At 29.9% G+C, this 15210-nt stretch overlaps 1 protein-coding gene across 1 annotated transcript; it reads left to right on the top strand.

Moving 5' to 3' along the window:
* Positions 1-483: 483 nt before the first annotated feature.
* LOC111639755 (39S ribosomal protein L1, mitochondrial-like) lies at positions 484-10657 on the top strand. The gene is made up of 6 exons (XM_023385695.1): positions 484-594; positions 4717-4788; positions 6286-6406; positions 7882-8000; positions 8601-8688; positions 9742-10657. The coding sequence occupies exons 1-6, from the start codon at positions 514-516 to the stop codon at positions 9870-9872; spliced, it is 612 nt and encodes a 203-aa protein (XP_023241463.1). The 5' UTR covers positions 484-513; the 3' UTR covers positions 9873-10657.
* Positions 10658-15210: the final 4553 nt, after the last annotated feature.

Genomic DNA, 15210 nt, shown 5'->3' on the forward strand with positions numbered 1-15210 from the left:
TGCTTACAGCCTGACCAAAGACAACTAGGATTAGGACTATATCGTTTGAACTATGTTGTGTTGATGAAGCTTTGACATTTCACTTTTGTTGTGTTTATGATTAATAGTGAACTGATGTTTTATATATCAGAATATTTTTGTTAGAAACTATTTGCCTGCAGTATGGTTGAGTTGTAGCAAGATTTTTCTGGGAGTTTTAGATGAGAGGACAACGAGAAAATGTGAGAAGAAAAGGGAAAAAAGTAATAGAGAAGGAAGAACCACCACTACACCTATAATGTCTTTTTATTAGTTTATAACTTCTTTATAAACTAATTAAAAAGACTATTTATGTTATATATAATTTCAAACATTTATTGTTTATACTTATAAAAACAATCAAACAACTGATCAAATTAGAAAAAGTTAATTCAGTGGTTATTATAAAATTAATTAAATTAATATTTAATTATTTAAAGCTATATAAATGTCTGTTAATTTATATAATTTTTTTTTATAATATAGAATAGATATATGGATAGAATTTATGGTTTCATAAAATATCCACATGATATTAATCTCAAACAAGAAAGGAAAATTCTTGCTGTTTGTGAGGTATGTTAAATAATATATTCTTAACATAAAATATTTTATTATGTTGTATTATAATGTAAAAATGTCTAAAAATCCTGATCAGTGAAAAAAACAATCAAAATAATAAAAATATTTTTTTCTGATTGTTCCTGATCTTTTTTTGAAGGAATATTTACAATTAATACATCAGATTATCTTAAATCATTTATAGCATATTTGATAGCATGATGAGAAAAGGAACATCTGAATTTCTTGGACTTGATCTTATATAATCAGCTTCTCAGCTAAATGAGATGATCTCAATCTAGATACAGCTTGACCCCAATTTACAAAAATATTTCATTCCTGTAAACTTCTTGTAAATTGATTTTTGTGAAAGAGATGAAAATTTTCATCATTTCTTCTGATGAAAATTTTTACCTTATTTAGGCATAGTCATCTTATTCATGTTCTTCAAATTACAATAAAGTGATACATATAGAAATTGTAGAGAAATTATTACCACTTTCTTTTCACTTTAGAAAATTCTAACTTGCTAAATGCTGTGTTCATAGCAAAATATTTTTTATATCCAATAGTAATTTAAATAATAATTTGAAATCAAAATAAAGATAGAATTCATTAAAATAACTTAGTTTAATTCTGGTCACTAGTGTTAATAGTTTAAAAGAAACAAAAGAAACTACTTGATTAAAATTGAAGTTTTAGGCAAAAATGTCAAGGTATGCTGAAGAAATCTCCAATAAAGTTATGGGCAAGAAGGCCTATATCATACCATATTGCAGTCCAATATCATTTGGACTACAGCACAATATTGCCTTTCAACAGGGCTTTGAAAGTGTGAAGTAAGATGTAGTATTAGAAAAACTGAACATTAATCCTGTTAAGATGCAGTTTTTGACATTTTTTCTGGAAGTTGAGAGGCAGTGAACACTGAGAGCTAAGATTTGTTTATATTGATTTTTAAAATTGTAGAGAAAGTTTTAAAATGCAAGTTATTATGCACAAGCAAAGTAATCTTGTACATAAGCACCCGATCATCTAACAGAAGTCCAAATGCAGCATTAGTATGAACTTTCTCATTTTTATTTTCAATTTGATGAGATTTGGGGTGCTCCTACAAATTTAATTGAGACTGCAGTGTAAAGAATGGTGTCATCAGGGTCTCACAAATTGAAGAAATTTGACTAGAGACATGGAAAGTGATGCTAATTGCTGCATTTGATGATAAAGATGTTAAGTGACTTGCATGAACATCCAAGATAAAACAGTTAATGCAGTTAATACTTCCTCTCTGAAACATCATCTGCAACCATTAATCTGATGCAAGTGTCCTTAGTTTTGTGTTCACATCTCCATTATCCTGCATGATAATGCTTATTGTCCTGTAAAAGACCTGAGTATTGGAACATACTTCATACTTCCTAAACATAAGTCCTTATGGCTATGACTTTTTTCCAAAAATGAAAAATCCTCTTAGAAGTAAGACAACTTTATCTACAGGCACTTTATCATCAATATAAAAAAACACTCGATTAATGGGATTTAGCACCTTCCAGACAACAGGATGTTTATTGAAGATTTATAACTACTAAAGTTTGAATAAAAAATAGTTTTTCAAATTTGTGTATGTATTGTCAGTACTTTTTCTATAACTCTTGCAAAATAATCATAAAAAGACACTTCATGCAAACAATCATATGAAATAATTAACACAACAGTGTAGCAGTTAAACATAATTTATTAGCATAATTAAGACATACTCACTAGTACTTTTGACATCTTATAGCCACCATCATCAGGCAAAAAATAATCTAATACAATTAATTTTCCAATTTTAGTTATCCTGGAACATCAAGATGGCATTAAAAACAACAGACCAGCAACTAAGTTATCTAAAAGGATACTTGACCAAGGTTATCTACTGTTTTGGGTACAGACCAAATTACTTAAGCAGTGCTATGATCAAAGGAAGTTATATATATGGGAGAACCTCTATATATCTGCAATAATACCATGCAATGCACCTACCATAGAAATCCCACAAATGTGGGCAACCATATTCAAATGATTCAATTTGTAATTTTGTATGTATCTCAACCATATACATCTCACTAAATTGGTTTTTAAGGGCTTTTGGAAATATGACGTGAATTACAACATATTTCTATAATTTTTCAAAAACATTTTAATTTAATTTTGTTCTGTATTCTAGCCACGTGGCTTGGATAACTTAAAAAGTCCGTTCAAATAACTGAAGGTTCAAAAATTAATTGTATTCAACTCTTTTTTGCCTGATGATGATGGCTGTAAGCTATCAAAAGTACTAGTGAGTGTCTTAATTACACCAACAAATCATGTTTATAATGCTGCTACACTGACATGTTAATTATTTCATACAACTCTTGTATTTACTTATCAAGTAATGATTCTAAATAAAGTAAAATAAATGAGAGTATTGATTAGGTTACTCATTGATATAAATGGAACTAATATAAAAATTAGAAATGAGTAGTTATTAGACAGTTCTTTAATTAATGATAAGAAAATTAAAGTTAGTTACATTACATAAGCAGAAAACTAGTAAAATTGAGTAAAATAAAATATTTTTCTGTTATTAAAATTATTGAATAGCACTCTAGTGAACAAAAATACAACATAAACAAAACAAAGAAAATGGAGACTTTAATCAATGAGCCATCTGGTCATAGCATACAAGAATTTCAGTCTTGTTGCACCTGTGATAGAATATTTTATTGTTCTAAGTGTTTGTTGTATTGAATATTTTGTTTTTGTAAATGGGCAAGAGAGAGAAAGAAATCTGCTAATGATTGTATTTTATAATTACACTTAAATTTTCATAAATACTCATAAATAAGGGTCACATTATACCTTTCAAAAGTAACAATTCTTATTGGTGTTTTGTTATGAGAAGAAAAAAATAGTATTTTTGATATTATTTATATTCATTTTCATTGTAATGCAGGATTTTTTAGTAATTTGTATTTTTATTATAACTATTGTGTTTTAGGTCCAACCTGGAAACAAAGGATTTTTAGTGTTTTGACTAATTCAGATCATAAAATTCTGGCCATGTTAATAAAGTAATTGTACCATGCATGACTGCTTCCCATGAATTGCTGATATGATTACTTATTTTTATTGAATACAAGAGTCATGCAACAGGGATTTCCTGTAAGACCAGTCATGTCCAAAAAATTTATTTTGCTGAAATTTCAATAGCATCTAAAGCAAAACCTCAGTTAGCAGAATAATAGTGATTTCATTAATTCTCAAGCCTTTGTGTCCTTATTATACAATTTATTATTTAAATGTTTACTAGGACAGATCGTATTATTAGGACTTATTATACCAGTGTCCAAGTTCACCAGTATAATAAGTCCTAATAATACAATCTGTCCTGGTAGACATTTAAATAATTTTGCAGGACTTGGGAAAAAATGAAAATGTTGAAAAGTATCAAGAAAAGAGAAAACAAATGTTTGGGAATCCATATAGTGTGATTAACAGCTTAAAATATAATTTATATTTACTAATTAATTTTATTGTCAAATTGTCACTGCCATTGAAAATATGGATACATTACTTACTTTTACAATGAAATTGTAAAAGTAAGTAATGTATCCAATATACATTTTACATACAAAATGCATATTGGAAACTAAATACAAAATTATAATTATTATTATGTTAAAATTATAGATTATGCAAATAAATTTATTCTATTAGGTGACATCTAAAATTGTTGAAATTGATATATTATGAGTCAGTTGGCAATATTGCTGAGTAACAAACAACATCAAATGTTACATATTAAATATGGAATATTATTTTGTTGCTAAATTGGGTCTATAACAAAATAATAGTGCCAGAAAGTTAAAATATTGGAAAGCATAGTTCTTAAGAAATAGATAATCATCTTTTAGTGAAATGATCTGAGAAACATATCACCTGATTTAAAATATGATTGACTTTTGATGATTTAACTACTGATAGATTTAATCTCTAATTATTCACATCTCACTTGAATATTAATTACACCTAACAAATAACTGTAATGATTGTTGAATTATTAATCTCCTAGTCAATATTAATCTAATATAATAATTTACTTATTTTTAGAATTCTGAAGATCAAATAAAAGCTATGAATGCTGGTGCTTGGATTTCAGGAGGGAAATCAATTATTAAACAAGTAAGATATAAAATTATTCAATGATTACAATTTTTTTTTTAATAGTTATTGACTGAATACAGTAAAATCTCATTAAGTTGAAGTTTGAAGGGCAAAAAAAAATTTGATTTACAAGGGGATCTTACAGTCTCAGAAATTCAGTTCAGGATGAGACTTAGCAGGTTAGTAGTATACCTCAAGAGTGTCAAACCAGAAGAATTGTAAAGCACACTAGCCAGAAGATTCTGAGAAAAAGGACACTAAAGTTTTAAGCGAAGCTCATATACTGGTCGATTTTACACTATAGCAGCACAGCGAAATTGCTGAGTCTGCAGCGAACTTGCTTGCCATGCAGGCTATCTAGATTTGATCCTGTCTTTAGCTAACTTTTTTTTTTTTTTTAATTATAACAACTTTTAAATAATATTAATGACCTAAAAATATTATTGATTAAATCATAAATAATAACCAACAGCTATACTCTTCNCTGTGCCAAGAGCTTGCAACCAGAAGTGATGTGTTGTATAGTTTCTGGCATGATGTGACATTTTCTGCATGTGTCATTTGTGAGTGTTGTATCTTTGAGTATGTTTTTTCCGTAGTTTTTAGTATTTATGACCTGATCCTGTATGGCAATCATGAATCCTTCCGTTTCCCCAAAGAGACATCCCCGATCTAACCAACTGTTTGACGCAGTCTTGTCAAGAAAATCCTGGGCCAGATCATAAGGATGCCTGCCATGGAGTGCCTTTCGAGCCCACGATTGCTTCATGGTGTCTATGCTTTTTATGTGTTGTGTCATGTCTGTATGATGTGAGTGTAAGTTTAATGGTGTGCTATTTGAGTCTGCTAGAGTTACTGCTTTATGTAACTGTGATGTTTCTTGTTTCCTGTAGAAAAACTCTCGCAGTGACTGTATTTGTTTATAGTGAAGGTTAACTACAGTAGACCCCCCTATAACACGGAAATACGTTCCTCGTTATACGAATTTCACGTTGTAGGAATCCTTAAATACGTGAGCCAATCGCAGCCCAACACGTGTGAAGTTTACGGACTACGGCTGTTTGAAAGGTTTTCTTCCATAAAATTAATCGATTCTAGACTAATTTGACTTAACATTTCCAAAACACGTATAATTTTTTGGGAATAATCTGTATAAACTATGCTATAAACAAAAAATTGTAGGATTACTTACCGAGTGTGCACCGTTTGACNGCTAGATTAAAATATAGTATTTTAAATAAATGATTTAAATAATAACCAAAATAAGCTAAAAAGTGGTACAAAATTTTCTGTAATGTTAATATTTAATGAAAAACAAATAGGAAATTTTACAATTATAATAATTATATTTTAAATAATTAAAGAATATTTTGATGACAATTTGCTTTCCCCTTTATAGGCTTTAAATTTAAAAATTAAATATAATTTATAGTTATAATAATAATTATCTTTTTATATAATTTTATTTTAGGTTTAAAAGATTTTAAAAATTAATGGTCAGCTTTTTATTTTTAGATCCAAGACGGTGAAATCAAGGTTGATGAATTTGATTATTTAGTAGCTCATGTAGACATCATAATGGAATTAGCCAAAGTAAGAGGATTATTAAAAACAAAATTTCCTAATAAAGCTAAAGGTAAGAAATGTCATAAAAATAATTATATATGGTAAATTTTTTATTCTAATAATGAGAATATTTCAATACTGAAAGAAAAAGATGTTTTACATTAAAAATATTACAATAAATATTATTCATTTTCTTTGTAAGCATAAGTAAGTTTTCTTGTTTTTGTTATAATTTATTATGTGAGAAATGAAATAAATTTTGCATTTAAAGCTAAATAAAAACAAATCAATTTCTTTCATCATAAGTATTTTTGTCAAAGAATAATATCTTTAATACCACACCAATGAAAGTGAAAGCTATTTTGTCAATATTTAGTTTAATGATTTCTAAGAAGCTAGTTTAAATTGCAAAATATGTAATATCTGATTTATAAACATTGAGTTAAAATAAATTATCATAAAATAAATAGAGAAAATGTAAGTTGAAAATAGCAGTGACATGATTCAACATCATAATAGTTAGCATAGATCAATTTTATTCAAATTAATTTTATCAATGAAAATGCTTAACTTTAAAGAAAATATTAAAATAAAATATTGAAGAATATTTTATAAACTGAAATTCTGTCACATAAAATGAAATTTTATCACTTTTTCCAACCCTGTTAAAGTAAAATTATGAAATTCTAGCTGTGTAAATTAAAGGCTACATGTGTTAATTTTACAGAGCTTCCAGATAAAGTCTCTCTGTAAGTCAATGGTTAATCATAGAATCTATTAAAGATCATTTAGTAAATTTATCCACTAGCTAATGTAATATATCTACTATATGATATCGTAAAAGAAATTGTTGTCTTTTGTTATTAATTTGGTAGGAAAATAGAACTGTTACCAAAAACTGTAAAGTATATATTATAAATTTATTTTCATTTATTATGTTGGGTTTAGTGGGTTATACTCGGTTGACACCGGTGGCTGTGTACTATGCTGAACCAGAGTCAAGGCATAGCAACCAAAATCTAAAATTAAATAAGTGTGTCAGTGTCTGTATTCAGGAATTTCCTAACAATATGGCATATATTCAATATAGTGGCCTTCTGTAGTGTGATGTATGTATTTCTATTATATTGTAATGTTCCCAGGCTTTTGTGTAGTGTGTGTAGTATCACACCTGTACAGGAGAGAATGACAGGTACAATAAGCACCCTTTCACAGATGCCTTATTTCCTGGGCAAGTTCTGTGTACTTGCTAATTTTTTCAGTGCATGTGTTTTGTACATTGTGAGTGTTTGGAATGGCTATGTCTATAATGTATGTGATTTTATTATTATTATTATTATTATTATTATTATCATTGTCATCTATATCATTAAGTGTGCATTATTTTAAATATTTTGTTTGATATTCATTTTCAGTGTGTTCAAATAATACATTAGAAATTAATGCAAATAGTATATAATAGTTTTTAAAATGATTGCAAATTATAAATTAAACTTGGAAAAATAATCTAATTTTAATAATCCATTTTATTTGTATTTTAATCAGGTAACATAGGAAAAGATATTACTTCACTTGTGGAAAAATTTATTAAAGGAATTGAATTTGTAAGTGTAAAACACCCTGTTGAGTTGGACTTCCAATGGATTGAAATTCCTATTGGAGAGGTATGTAAAATTTAACTATAGTGAAGAAAAGATATTCTGTTGAAGCTGAAGAAATAACATGTAGAATTATATTAGAATAGTAGAATATATTTTTATTAAGTAAAATGGTTTTTTTGTAATTTTTAATTTATACCAACAATTCAATCAAAGTTAATTTATAATGAAAATTTGAAAAAAATATTAAAAAGTGGCAAATTTATAAAACAAAAATTAATGAAATTACTAAAAAAAAATTTAAATAAATTTAAATTTGATTCTCTTTGTGTAAAACATTATGCAACCCTTCACGAGTATTTGTGTCCAAAGATCAGTTTTCCCATGTATCAGTATTATTGACTATTCTCCATGCTCTGTGTGTAGATGTGCACTTTGGTGCTCGCTATCCCTTGCACCTCAGCACTTGGGTGGGGAGAGCCCCACACCCTCTAAAACTATATAACATTAAGTACTCCATGAATAGTCAAGTCAGCTACTCAAAGCTGACATAGTCACATAGTAAATTTTTAGTAATTCTAATTATAATTAAACTTTACCAAGAATATAAAAATATTATAAAATTATTAAATTAATTAATCATTAAATATTTTTGTATAATTTTAGTTAAACATGCCTATAGAACACTTGGAAGAAAATTTTAATTTTCTGTTAAATACTGTTTATGGATATAAGCCAGAAGGTGATACTCCTGGTAAGTATTAAGATAACAATTCTATTTTATGTTAACAGAGTATTGACATTTAGAAATATAAATCTGAAAAATTTTTCACACTTTATATCATTATATTTTAGAATATTGTTATGATTTAGTATTTCAATATTTATTTCTTCTTGTCATATTAAACAGAGTTATTGATATAATAGGTATGAATTGAACATATAAATGCATTTATTAGGGTGGCCTTTATTTTAGTTTTGGAAAGTTAAATGGAGTATGTTTCGAATCTGTCTCACTATGAAAATAAAAAATGCAATAAAAGTTTAAAAAGTAAAAAAAAAATAAATTTTCTTCAGCTTTCACAATATTCTTGATATAATACAAGAATAAAAAGCAAGAGTAAATTATTAGGACATTTATAAATTTTAAGCTTATAAAAAGTTCAATAAAAAAATTAACTTTCTTCTATTACCATTTTATCTTCTACAATACAATGTGTAATGCTAAACTTAAGTGATAGCAGAGGGAATTTTTAACAAATTTATGCTTAGGCAGGAAAAAGTCAAAATAAGTAAATAAATAAAAGATTACTTCTACTTTGTGATTTTGTTTCTGTGGTGTAAAAGGACAAATTATGAAAATTTCTATTTGTTTATAATGTTTTATAACAATGAATGGATTTTATAATGAATTATTTGATTAAAGGATGATTATAGTAGTAATTGTAACAGTAAATTTTATTATTATAATTAGTTATATTAATAAATTTGAAAGAACAGATATTTTTCAAAATTAATTTTTGACTTTGTATTTTGTATTTTTTGTATTTTGTATTTACTATATTGTTTTGAAATGAAAGTTTTATTAAGTAAAGTATCAAAGATATTATTACTTTTTAAAAATCTTATAAGATTCATATTTATATTTGAATATTTAAAATTTGAAAAATAATAAATATCTAGAGAAGTTATTAATAACAGAGAGAGAATTTATCTGTGATATTATGCTATAGTTTTTAATTTCTTTGTAAAATAAGTAATAAAATAAAAACATAAATACAACAGTAATATCTTTTGTTATTTTCAGGGCCTTTTATAACTCGAACTTTATTGTATTCAAGGCTATCTGGAGAAAAAATATCGGTTTCTCATTGGAAATATTTACCGAAACAAAATGAGGAGAATGAGGAAGATATTGAAATAGAAAAAGTTCAATAGTTTCTTTATTTGTAATAGCTTATATATAAAAAATTAAGTCATACAAAGGATAAATATTGTGAAAAATTATTTATTTATTATTTGGGAGAATACTGGGCAATATCTTAACATTTCACTGAATACATTGGTTCCCATCAATCATTATAATTAAAAAGTGAGGGTCTTAAACAATATTTCAGTCAGAGAGGCAATCTGGAACTACTGCTGTTATTGGTAATCCCAAATCCAGATTTAAAAAGGGAAGATTGATACAGGAAAGGTATCTGATTGTAAATACAAAGCCAAATTGAGGAACAGTAGTAACCCTACAAAAAGTGGTATTAATAATGCTGGAGAAGAAAAAAGAGATTTTTGAGAGAATACTGTACATACAAGCAGAGCTTTCATATACAATAAGACCCCGCTTAACACTGATTCGATATAGCGTGGTGTGCTCAAAGCCTAAAAAAGCTCAAAATTTACACTGATTTAGATTATTGATGCATTTTATTGATTCGTACATAATATGATTACCCACAAACACGAACTAATCAGAAAAAGGTGACAAAAAGGTGTACTTTCTTTAAATCTATGTTTGTTTGGTGCAATTTTGGAAAAAATATAACATCATGGATGCCATAGGCAATATCAGCTTCGCTTGACAAGAATTAACCGATAAATGCACGAACAAAGTGTGGAAGAAGTTATGGCTGAAGGTATCCAAGAATTCTCAATGAGAAGAGCCTATCACTATATCGTTGGGTTGATCAAACTCAACCTAATCGATACAGCAGGATTAGGAGATGTAGACGAGGATATTGAGGAGTTACTGCAGGTTTCTGGTGAGAGTCTTACCAATGATGACCTTCAAGAACTGGCAGAACAAGGAATCCATGTAGAACTGGAAAATGGTGATTCTGAAAACGAAGAACCCAAAAAATTTCTCTACAGATTTCCTTAGTAAAATAACCAAAATCTTTGATCAAATTGTAGCGAATGATCCAGATTTTGAAAGGAGTGCAAAAGCAAAACGAGACATTTTGGATGTGATCTTCTTCTACTGACATTTATTTGCTTAAGGAAAGAAAAAAAGCAACAAATGAAACTTCACAACTTTATTGCAAAAGAACAAGAATTTCAGGAAAGTCAGGATCTTTGTCACAAAAAATTAACTTTACATTTCTGTGTGCATATGTTTGTGTGTTATTAAACCTATATTATTATACAAATTAATATTAAAATCAGGACCATGCTGTGCTATGATGCAGAAAGGCAGCTGCAACAGGCGGCACCATAAGGGGTGGCATAAGTGGCATTTCGAAGACTTGCATCACACTGAGAAAATTACCGCATGGCCCGATAAAAATGACTTAAAATTAAAGTAAGATTTGTTTATTTTCAGTCGCGTGTTTCCTATCCGTATTTACTCTATGTTAAAATGACCTCATTTAATTAATGCTGTTTTGCTTAGCACTTTGTTGTCTAGGAACACATCCCCCGCATTAAGCAGGGTCTTACTGTACTTGCATTTTTATCTGTCAAATTTAATATTTTCACAGTTTTGACTTGTAGCATTTTTACTGATGAGTCAGTTTGTGACTCAATGAAATCTGACATTGCAACTATCATTATACCATGTTTTACCTACAAGAGTATGGAATCAAGAATGCAAATACAGTGGTACCTCAGGATACGAACGCCCCAGCATACAAAATTTTCAGGATACAACATGAAATTCGAACATATTTTTGCTCCACAATACGAACAAAAACTCACCATATGACGTTACATTAGTTCGCAGCGCCATTTTTTATTCACTTCTGTTCATCGGTCTCAGTCCGCGTGTTTGCTTCGTCGTGGAAGGATCTCACTCGATAAACGAAATCTTGAGGTATTATCAGAAAGTGACTGATTTTATAGAAAAGAAACACCCCGAAATCATTCACACTGGCCGTATTGCCGCTCGGAGTAATGACATTTGTCTAAGTCATTTTAGAAAAATTTTAAAAAGTAGGCAAAGCCAAACCTCTTTGGATAGATATTTTACCAAGCCACATCTATCCAGTGAAAGTGCTGGTGGAAGTGAAGGAAAGACGGCAAAAAAGCAGTAAATAAAAAATTAAAAATATATATATAAAACAGAAAAGTTAAAGAATTAGTGTTAAGTTATTTTTAAGTTATTGTTACATTATGTTATGTAAGTTAACTTTTAGTATCATTTCCCTTCTCCCTCTCCTCCAGCACTAGTTTACACCTCCACCGTCATCTATCCTCAAAGGTAAAATGCAAATAAAACTACATTTTTTAAAATCAATTATTATTCTATTATGATTATTTATACATTTACAAGTACAAAATGCATTTTTTCAGTGTTTTCCTTACTAAAGTTATTTTTTAATGTACTTCTTAGCTTTAAATTGAGTATGTTTTTCGTGTTGGAACGAATTATTTGGTTTTACAGGTAATCATATGGGGAAAAATGATTCACCTTACGACATTTTCACGATACGATCTCAGTTTTGGAACGGATTAATTTCGTATCCTGAGGTACCACTGTACTATGATGTAGTGATCAAAAATCTAAACAAAGTTGGGCTGCCCTCCATTCGGTAAAGGTTAAGATGAGTGCGATTTGAACATGTACAGGCTTACCAAATTGGCTTTGCATAGTTGTAATCTCATCAACAGATAATCAGGCCTAAAGGCCTGCTTATCTGTTGAGATTATGAGTTCTATCAAGACTGCAAAGTGGGCATATAGATGCCTACATATCTAAATTCTAGATGAAAAATGAGAAGATTGGCAGAACACACACTTTTCTTTAATGCTTTTCCAAAGAAAATGACTAAAATTGCAAAAACTAACACATAAATATAAGAAAATTACATCACACCACACAGGAAATATGTAATAATGAACACACAACTAATTACTGGTGTGAAGAAAACAATAAACGATCTCTGCAGGTCGAAAAATCCCCAGGAATATTTTGGGGGGTTGTCCGTCCTTCACCACGCGGCCCCATGGTGGATATGCTAAAAGTTAGGAAAAAGTTCATAGATTAAGAGATCTTTTCTAATACCCCGTTCGCACCGAGCACTTCGATCTAGATTGTGACCAAGGTCGGCGACTATGCCGTGGTGCGACCTCTCTTGACCGTTTCAATTTCGATCGACTCGAGAGTTCTTGAAACTAGATCCAGTAATAAGAGAGATCCCACGCACGCGAGAAAATACAAGATGGCTGCTGAACACGTGTTGGGCTATCAACAGAGAAGTAAAAACGACGACATCTGTCTATTATTAGATATATGGCAAGAGAAAGTATTTATTTCTAACAAAATCTTCCATTTTGTTTGTTGGTGTTCGTGACAAACCGCATAGTTATGTCAGTTTTATCATCGCGTGTAATAGCCGGGTTTTTCTCAAGCGGACTGCCTGTGCGAACAGCACGACGTTTGACTGGCGACAGTCATAATCCAGATTGTAGGTAAATCGAGATCGAAGTGAGTCATGGATTGTGTGCTACGTATAACACTGATTAATGTTTTTGAGATTCTCATCATCAAATCGTCTTTTAACCTTGAGTATCATTCCGAGGATCAAGAGTTACGGCAGTGACTACCCGTCAAGTAAAAAAGTCGCTGACTGACTATGTATAGAGCAGTGTTTTTCAACCTTCTCGAATACGCGACCCCTTTACAAGTTAAAAAATTCTGGCGACCCCCCTAGGGCCATATTAAAACTATATCAGTGATCTTAAAAACTATTTATTTAATTTTCTTTCTGTTGAGACAAATTATTGTTGATTAAAATGAAAATTTCGGAAGAATCGACAATAATTTAACACACACAAAGTATGAAACTTCCTTTAATTATAACATTAAGCACAGGGAACTGTTGACCTTATTTCGTTTTCTTTTTTCTTTTTTTTTAGGATTGAATTTTCAGCTTTTACTTTTCTACTTTTTATTTCCTTTCGCAAATCAGCTCAACACTTTTTCCGCTATCATTTTCTGGGGTGGGCCGTAATTCTCGCTGAAATTGTAGTTTTTTTAATGTAGTGTAGGACCTACAAACACTTGTCTTTTTCTTCTACCCGCGACCCCCCGTGTAAGGCTTTGCGACCCCCAGGGGGTCGCGACCCACAGATTGAAAAACACTGGTATAGAGGAATGAGAATTGCCGATTTTCTGGGTTCTCTTTCCGCTCCCCAAACGTCTAAAGTAATTCCGAATATCTCGTTCGAAAGATTGTTTTGTTAGGTAATAGCGAGGTTGAGGCCGAAATTTTAAACGTGTACATCGGACGTTCAGCGCCGCTTTCCTGTAAGCCTAGACGTTTGACAATGGTGTTTGGAATGTCGAGCATGATTCAACTGACTATCCAAACGCCATTGTCAAACTAATTTGCTTACAGGAAAGCGGCACTGAACGTCCGTTGTACACGTTTCCACGTTTAAAACTTCGGCCTCAACCTCGCTAATGTTAGATTCTATTAAGCGGTTGCCGAAATATAAGCAATTAAAAAGTGCAAAAATCGCCTAAAAAGCTTTTTTCCCCTTCATCCGACACTGCAGACGCTTGTAGAGAAAAAACTACTGAGTCTAGAAAGCTCAAATTTTAAACTTACTGTAGGTCTTTCTCGTTATTCGTGAGGTGCTAGGTCATGGGGGTTTCCGGTAACGCTATTTCAGTTTTATGGCTTAATTTAATGCTTATAAGGATGAAATTGCATCAAAATAAATGAATTTTATTCAAAATGTAATTCAGAGTAACAAATGCTTAAATTTATGCGAATTAAAATTTTTTATAACGATTTTTCTAAAAGGCGTGTTGAGAGCGTTATTTGTCGGCGCGTTGGTCAGCGACGTTCTGTCGCCGAGTGCCTACTGAATATGTCTTGATGTAATAATACAATTATTAAACAAAAAAACAATTGATATCCAAATTAAAGAGCTGATATGTAAAAAATAGCAACAAGTAAAAACTTACGACAATTTAGATGACAGTCAAAATTTTTCTTAAGACTTTTTTTTTGTAAACATAAGCTTTGGTCTTGTAAATGGTACCCACAAGATTTTTATCTGTAGAGGAGAGGGTGGTATTATGGAACCCCAATTACATTTTAGTGAATTGTAAACAAGGTATCATAAGTACACCCACATTTTTTGTGCGAAAAGTACTGGTAACTAGTAAACTAAATGTTCCTAATTGGATTTTTCGCTAGTGTAACTATAAGTATGGTTTTTGAAGGCTTTTGTACAAAAAGTCCGAAAGTAGGCTTAGAGAAAATCGGGTGGTAATATGGAACCTTACTGTATATTTTCAAAAAAATGCTTTAATGTAGCCAAAAACAAA

The sequence above is a fragment of the Centruroides sculpturatus genome, unplaced genomic scaffold (assembly GCF_000671375.1).
Source record: "Centruroides sculpturatus isolate CEXI.00-Female unplaced genomic scaffold, Cexi_2.0 scaffold1244, whole genome shotgun sequence".
NCBI lineage: Eukaryota > Metazoa > Arthropoda > Arachnida > Scorpiones > Buthidae > Centruroides > Centruroides sculpturatus.

What these genes read in the sequence shown, in the direction of transcription:
- LOC111639755 (XM_023385695.1), top strand. Translation starts at nt 514, where the DNA reads ATGGATAGAATTTATGGTTTCATAAAATATCCACATGATATTAATCTC. An exon ending in GGAAATCAATTATTAAACAA is followed by an intron (nt 4,789 to 6,285) that starts GTAAGATATAAA and finishes TTTTATTTTTAG; the next exon opens with ATCCAAGACGGTGAAATCAA. An exon ending in GCCAGAAGGTGATACTCCTG is followed by an intron (nt 8,689 to 9,741) that starts GTAAGTATTAAG and finishes TGTTATTTTCAG; the next exon opens with GGCCTTTTATAACTCGAACT.